The 8014-nt window shown below is 40.4% G+C and overlaps 1 protein-coding gene across 1 annotated transcript; it reads left to right on the forward strand.

Moving 5' to 3' along the window:
* Positions 1-2251: 2251 nt before the first annotated feature.
* NCBP2L (nuclear cap binding protein subunit 2 like) lies at positions 2252-2716 on the forward strand. The gene is given in 1 exon segment (XM_035288323.1): positions 2252-2716. A coding segment is annotated over 1 exon segment (465 nt).
* The last annotated feature ends 5298 nt before the right edge of the window (positions 2717-8014 follow it).

Raw genomic sequence — 8014 nt, forward strand, 5'->3', positions numbered from 1 at the left:
ACACTGATTCAAAGAAACATCTCCACTGCCGTACAACTGGGTAAAGGGTTCTTCAAGGTTGGCTAGAACCACTCAGTGCCTAGCTCAAGGCAGCCCATTGTCTTTGGACTGCTCTGATCGTTTTAAAAGCTCTTGTCTGTAGTGAGCCAAGTTATAAATGAGCCAAACAAGACGAGGCCAATAATAAGGCCTTTTGGCTCTCTACTAGAACTTTCCTTCCATTTTGACACCAAACTATTCATTCACTTCTTTGGCTGTGGTTATTCAACTATTTATAGGCTTATCTCAACAAATGGCTGAAGCTTCCAGCTTATATTTTGCCATCTCATCTACAAGGAAATTATGGGAAACTTTGTCCAATGCCTGGATGAAATGAAATCCACTATAGCTATCACATTCTCTGATATGCCAATCTAGTCAGCAGATCAAAACAAACAACAACAATAACAAAAACAAAGGAAATGAAGTCTAGGAGGGATATTTGTTTTTTAACGGGGCAATTTGTCAATGACTTAAAGCAATGAGTTTCCAGTGGTATACTTTCAGACATCCTTGATAGGCTGTCAGGAAGATAATTTTTGGCCAGTGGACTTCCTACTTCGCTTCAAATGACATCTAAATAGGGACTCTCATTTTTATTGCTTTGAATTGTACAGCACTGTCGTTTGCATCTGGTTTTATTTAAGCTTCCATTTCAGTTTTCTGGGCTTTTGTTTTTTCTTTGTGTTCTGCCCTTGCACATGTTTCCTCTGCCTGTTTCGTTCCCTAAACTCCTATGCTCTCCCACCGCCCCCAACACACATACTCATACCTTTCTTGTCCTTTGAGAATCAGTGCATGCAGCCGCTTCTCCAGAAGCCTTCCCTGTTGTCCCCAGACTAAGGTAACTGCTTTTCTTCCTGGGTGATGTAGTGGCAAGTGAGCACAGTGCCTGTCACAAAGTAGATCCCCAATAAATGTTAATTCCCTTCTCCCCTTCCTCCATGAATAGCTCTAAAATAGTATTGATTACACCATATTGTATTTTTTTGTTTATTTGGCTGGCTTCACCACTCAATTATGAGCTCACACATTCATCCAGTCATTAACAAATATTTACTGTGTCCATGGTGTACAATGCATTGTTCATGTAGGTGCTGGGGACACAGTGATTTCTGAAAATTGTATTTTCACTGTTGTATTTATAGCACCTGTCATAGTGTCTGGCAAGTAGAGTGCTTATTAAATGTTTGTTAAGGATATGTACTTCCTTAGCAGAGTTTCTCAAAGTGTGGTCTTTGAACCATTCGCATCTGGATCACTGAGGGATGTAAGTTAAATCGTTAATTCCTGGGTCCCTCTCCAAACCCACTGAATCAGAATATCTTAAGACTGGGCTGCAAGAATCTGTATTTTAATCTCGTTTTGCAGGTATTTCTTTCATGCTAAAATTTGGGAAACACTGCGAAATAGAACAGAAATAGGGAGACCTAAGGCCTATTATTGAAAAGTATAGCTAAAACCAACTACATCATGTTTAATGCCTCTGAATGCTGTAGGAAATTTTAGCAAAGAAGTAAAAGGAGTTAGTTAAAATTGTCTAGAAAGGTTATTATTTACCTTTTGAACACACAGAATTATTGTTAATAAAATCTATTCTTAATTTAGGTCAAATTTATGATACCAGTGAGTTTTCGTTTTTATAGAGCTACTTGTATATTTGATGGTGTATAGGTACCCTTTGTGTAACTCAACAATGCAATATATTGATTCCATATTATAGACTTGAATTGCAAACTAAGAGTATGTCCCAACTGCACTTGTGCTTTAACTTTGATTGTGTATGTGATTTGTCTGATGCTTAGTCCTTGATCAGAATTGTTAGTGTTCATTCTCTGTGAAAATGTGATCCATTTAACTGTTTTATGATATATTTTCCAAGAGCATACTGTTATTAAAAGTGTTCTTTGTTAATAGATTAGGTATATAAGATCCAAGTGAACCAAAGAGAGCACAACTTCCCTTTCAGGAAGCTGGATTTTATGACCATGTTTTGGGGACTGGAACTGTCTATTTTTAGTTTGCCTTGACATGATCCTTATGGTCAAGAGATGAAATGCTATTGTATCCAGACACAAATATGTTAAATATTCACAGGTTTACACTTCTGTTTCCCTCCTTTTGACTTCCCTCATTTTTTCCAACTCGACTTAGGTTTTCAGCTGCGAAGCTGGACCAAAAATGGCCATCTGCATGCTGCTCACCCAGCACCATGTCCAAAGGCCTGAAAAGTCTGTGTAAAGACCCTGCTTTGGAGCTGAGCTGCTACCAGGACTACCAGTTCAGTGGCAGTAAATCTGAGCAGGAAAAATTACTGAGGGAAAGCTCCACATTGTATGTGGAGAATCTTTCCTTTTATACAACTGAAGAGCAAATACATGAGCTCTTTAGTAGATGCGGTGATGTCAGGAATATATTTATGGGCCTGGATAAAATAACGAAAACAGCATGCTGTTTCTGTTTTGTAGAATACTATAACAGAGCCGATGCTGAAAATGCCATGTGGTTTCTAAATGGGACCTGCCTAGATGAACGTATTATCCACACTGATCGGGATATAGGTTTTAGAGAGGGTTGACAGTATAGTCACGGTGTATCTGGGGGTCAGGTAATGGGTGAGTTTCACGAAGATTTTGATCCTGGTAGAGGAGGCTCTGGAAGACAGGCTCAGATCTAGAACAGTCCATAGAGAAAAAGTTGAAACTCTAACCCCTTGAAAAGTGCATTAAAGAGCAACCTCAAGTCTGCGAATTGCCAATTCCAGGTTTAAATTACCCTACTAGTTGATAAATTTCTTTTTCTGTGAAAATTTATTAAATGGCACAAACAAAAAAATCCATTTGTTTTTGTCTGAATTTTGAAGCTGCTTGTCTGATTACCAGTCTATTAGTTGGTCCAAAGTGAAGTGTTCTTCAGGAACAAATTAGGTATGTAAGATCAGAGTCAACCAAAGTACGACTTCCCTTTTAAGATTTCCTTTGGATTCTATGACCATGTTTCTGAAGGCTGAAATTATATAGTTTTTGAAGCTTGCATAAATGAAGTCAAATAAATGAAAAATTTTTTCAAATTATCAAAAGAAACACAAGCACTATTATTTGAAACCATAGAGCCAGGCATGGTGGCTCATACCTGTAATCCCAGCACTTTGGAAGGCTGAGGTGGGCAGATCACAAGGTCAGGAGTTCGAGACCAGCCTGACCAACATGGTGAAACCCCGTATCTACTGAAACTGCAAAAATTCGTTGGGCGTGGTGACGCATGCCTGTAATCCCAGCTACTCAGGAGGCTGAGGCAGGAGAATCGCTTAAACTTGGGAGGCGGAGATCATGCTACTGTACTTGAGCCTGGGTGACAGAGTAAGACTCCATCTCAAAAAAATAAAGCCATAAAAAAGTCTGGAAGAATTTGTAATAAAAACAAAATCCCTCCTGCCCCACCTCTTCCTATCTTATGCCTGTTCCCTGGACAATAACACTTAATTATTTTTAGTAGTTTTTGGCTTGTTTGTTTCTTGATAGTTTTCTCCATATCTCCAAATAATATAACTGCTTACTTTCTTTTTAAATGCTATCTACTGACTTCCTGTTTTCAGAGATGAGGATTTAGCTCACTTACATCTCCATTTGCACTTCTCTACTCTCCATCCTCTCAATATAGTTCACAACACTTTACAGACGGTTCCTGAGTTACAGTGGCTTGGCTTACAATGCTTTGACTTTACAGTGCTATAAAAGTAATATGCATTCGGTAGAAACCATACTTCAGATACCTACACAACTATTTCGTTTTTCACTTTCAGTATACAACAAATTGCATGATATACTTAACACGTTATTATAAAATAGACTTTGGATTAGATGATTTTGCCCAAGGGTAGGCTAATATAAGTGTTCTGAACACATTTAAGGTAGGTTATGCTATACTATATTTGAGAGACTAGATGTATTAAATGCATTTTCAACTTAGCAATATATTCAATTTAAAATGAGTTTATCAGGATGTAACCCCATCATAAGTCAATAAGCATCTGTATTTACTTTCTTTATTGTTACATAGCATAAGTTAGGTTATGCTGCAGTCAAAAAATCTTAATGCTTAAAATCACTAAGCTCTGTTCCTTTCACTACATTTCCATTGCTGATTACACAATGGGGGGGTCTGTTCCATGTCATGATTGTCCTCCTTCTGGGGCCCAGGCTAATATTATAACCACTATCTGGAATCATGGTGACAGAGGGAAAAACAGAGTGACAAATCATGTCCTGGCTCCTCAAGCTTCCATCCAGAAATGATATTCATCACCTTTGCTCACATTTCCATTCTCAAAACATGTTGTCAAAACTGATTCTGAGAGAGTGGAGAAGGATCTGTAGGAAAAGGCCCTGAATATTAGTGATGAGTTATACAGTTTACTATAGGTTCTCCTGTAATTTTAATACATACAAATATACCCCCATTTTTGTTCTACCATATAGTACTCCCCACTTTGTAAGATGAAGATATTAACATCCTTTTGCCTTTTCTTCATCTTTCCTCCTCCCCTTTCTACTTTCTAGCTTTTTCAATCTATATTCTATTTTTACATTGTCAAATTTGATAAAGTCCACACTCTGTCTTTCAGTTAATTCCAAAAGTTTACAATTAGTATTGAGCATTTTATTACTGTGACTATATAAATATTGCTCCCTGGCCAGGTGCAGTGTCTCATGTTTATAGTTCCAGCATTTTTGGAGACCAAAGTAGGTGGATCACTTGAGGTCAGGAGTTCAAGACCAGCCTGGGCAATACGGCAAAACCCTGTCTTTACCAAAAATACAAAAACTATTTGGGCATGGTGGCATGTGGCTACCATCCCAGCTACTCAGGTGGCTGAGGTGGTAGGATCACTTGAGCCTAGGAGGCAAGGTCACAATGAACTGAGATTTTTTTCACTGCACTCCAGCCTGGGTGACAGAGTCAGACCCTATCTCCAAATAAATAAATAAATAAATAAAATTCCCTGCAAAGCCAGGGAGATTCCAACAATTATATCTTTTCTTCTGAAATTTTTGTTTACCATTCTCTATTTCTTTTATTTGCCTTTATTGTACCCCTTAATTTCCTCCAAACTCTGTAAAAAATTAAGCCTTCTGTGGATACTCCCCTACTTTCCTCTCCATAATCTGTCTGTCTTCCTGTTCCAAGCTGGATTTGTCACTCTCTAGACCAGGGTTTTTCAATCTCAGCCCTACTGATGTTCTGGACCAGATAATTATTTGTTGTGAAAGGCTGTGTTGTGCATTATAGAATTCAGTATCCTTGGCCTCATATACCCATTAGATATAGTAGCATGCATTTGCACTCTCTCTCTCTCATCTCTCTCTCTCTCTCTCTCTCTCTCTCTCTCTCTCTCTCTCTGTCTCTAACTTGTGACAACCAAAAATGTCTCCAGACATTACCAGTTGTTTCTGGCAGGCCAGTAGGGAGGCAAAATCACAACTGACTGCAAGCCACTGCTCTAAACAATAGTTCCCATCCAGAGATTTTTCTTCACTATATACTCTTGAATTGGACTGACTATTTCATGGATCCTGTGTTTATCCCTTTTTTGGTTTACTCCTGTATTAGCCCATTTTCACACTGCTATAAAGAATTACCAGAGACTGGGTAATTTATGAATTGAAAGGTTTTATTAACTCACAGTTCTATAGGCTTAATAGGAAGCATCACTTAGTGGCCTCAGGAAACTTACAATCATGGCGGAAGTTGAAGGGGAATTAAGCATGTCTTACCATGGTGGGGCAAGAAAGAGAGAGTGAAAGAGCAAAGTGGGAAGTGCCACACACTTTTAAACCATAAAATCTCATGATAACGCACTATCACAAGAACGGCCAGAGGGAAATCCACCCCCATGATTCAGTCACCTTCAACCAGTCCGCTCCTCCAATTAGAGATGAGATTTGGATGGGGGCACAAATGCCAACCATGCCACTCCATCTCTGGCCTCTCCCAAATCTCATGTCCTTCTCACATTGCAAAACAGAATTATCCTTTCTCAACAGTTCCCCAGTCTTAACTCATTTCAGCATTAACTCAAAAATCCACAGTCCAAAATCTCATCTGAGTCAAGGTAAGTCCCTTCTACCTATGAGCCTGTAAAATAAAAAACAAGGTAATTACTTCCAAGATACAATGGACGTATAGGCATCGGGTAAATGCTTCCATTCTAAATGGAAGAAAGTGGCCAAAACAAAGGGGCTACCAGCCCCTTGCAAGTTTGAAACCCAGTAGGACAGTCACTAAATCTTAAAGCTCCAAAATAATCTCCTTTGACTCCATGTCACATCCAGAGCATGCTGATGCAAGAAGTGGGCTCCCAAGGCTTTGGGCAGCTCCACCTCTGTGGCTCTGCAGGGTACAGCCCCTATGGCTGCTTTCACGGGCTGGTGTTGAGTGTCTAAGACTTTTCCAGGTGCAGGATGCAAGCTGTAAGTGGATCTACCATTCTGGGGTCTAGAGGATGGTGGCCCTCTTCTCACAGCTCCACTAGGCAATGCCCCAGTGGGGAGTCTGTGTGAGGTCTCTGACCCAACATTTTCTCTCCACACTGCACTAGCAGAGGTTCTCCATGAGGGCTGCGGTCCTGCGGCAGACTCCTGCCTAGTCATCCAGACCTTTCTGTACATCCTCTAAAATCTAGGCAGAGACTTCCAAAGCTCAGCTCTTGCCTTATGTGCACCTGCAGGCCCAACATCATTTGGAAGCCTCCAAGGTTTGGGGCTTGCACCCTCTGAAGCAATGGCCCAAGCTGTACCTTGGTCCCTTTTAGCCACAGCTGGAGCTGGAGCAGCTGAGATGCAGGGCACCATGTCCCAAGCCTGCAGAGAGTGGTAGGGCACTGGATCTGGTCTATGAAACCATTTTTTCCCTCTAAGTCATTGGGCCTGTGATGGAGCAGGCTGCTGTGAAGGTCCCTGAAGTGGCCTGGAAACACTTTCCCCATTGTCTTGTCTATTAACATTCAGCTCCACTTTAGTTATGCAAATTTCTGCAGCAGGTTTGAATTTCTCCCCAGAAAATGGGTTTTTCTTTTCTACTGCATGGCCAGGCTACAAATTTTTCAAACTTTTGTACTCTGCTTCCCTTTTAAATACAAGTTCCAATTTCAGACCATCTCTTTCATCATGCATATGAACATACACTTTTAGAAACAGCCAGGTCACACCTTGAATACTTTGCTGCTTAGAAATTTCTTCTGCTAGATACCCTAAATCATCTATTCAAAGATACCCTAAATCATCTATCTTAAATTCAAAGCTCCACAGATCTCTAGGGCAAGGGCAAAATTCTCTTTGCTAAGAGTGATCTTTGCTCAGCTCCCAATATGTTCCTCATCTCCATCTGAAACTAGCTCAGCCTGGACTTCATTGCCCATATCACTAACAGCTTGTTGGTCAAAACCATTCAACAAGTCTCAAGGAAGTTCCAAACTCTCCCACGTCTTCCAGTCTTCTTCTAAGCCCTCTAAACTACTCCAACTTCTGTCTGTTACCCAGTTCCAAAGTCACTCCCACATTTTCAGGTATCGTTATGGCAGTACACCACTTCTCATACCAATTTTCTGTATTAGTCCACTTTCACACTGCTATAAAGAACTACTTGAGACTGGGTAATTTATGAAGAAAAGAGATTTAATTGACTGACGGTTCTGCAGGCTTAACAGGAAGCAAGACTGGAAGGCCTCAGGAAACTTACAATAATGGTAGAAGGTGAAGGGGAAGCAGGCACATCTTACTACGGTAGAGCAGGAGAGTGAGACAGAGAGTGAAGGGGGAAGGGTCACATGCTTTTAAACCACCAGATTTTGTGAGAACTCACTATCATGAGAACAGCAAGGGGGAAGTCCACCTCCATGATCCGATCACCTCCCACCAAGCACCTTCTCCAATTAGACATGAGATTTGGGCAGGACACAAGTTAAAATCATATCAAC

The sequence above is a fragment of the Callithrix jacchus genome, chromosome X, assembly GCF_049354715.1.
Source record: "Callithrix jacchus isolate 240 chromosome X, calJac240_pri, whole genome shotgun sequence".
NCBI classification, from domain to species: domain Eukaryota; kingdom Metazoa; phylum Chordata; class Mammalia; order Primates; family Cebidae; genus Callithrix; species Callithrix jacchus.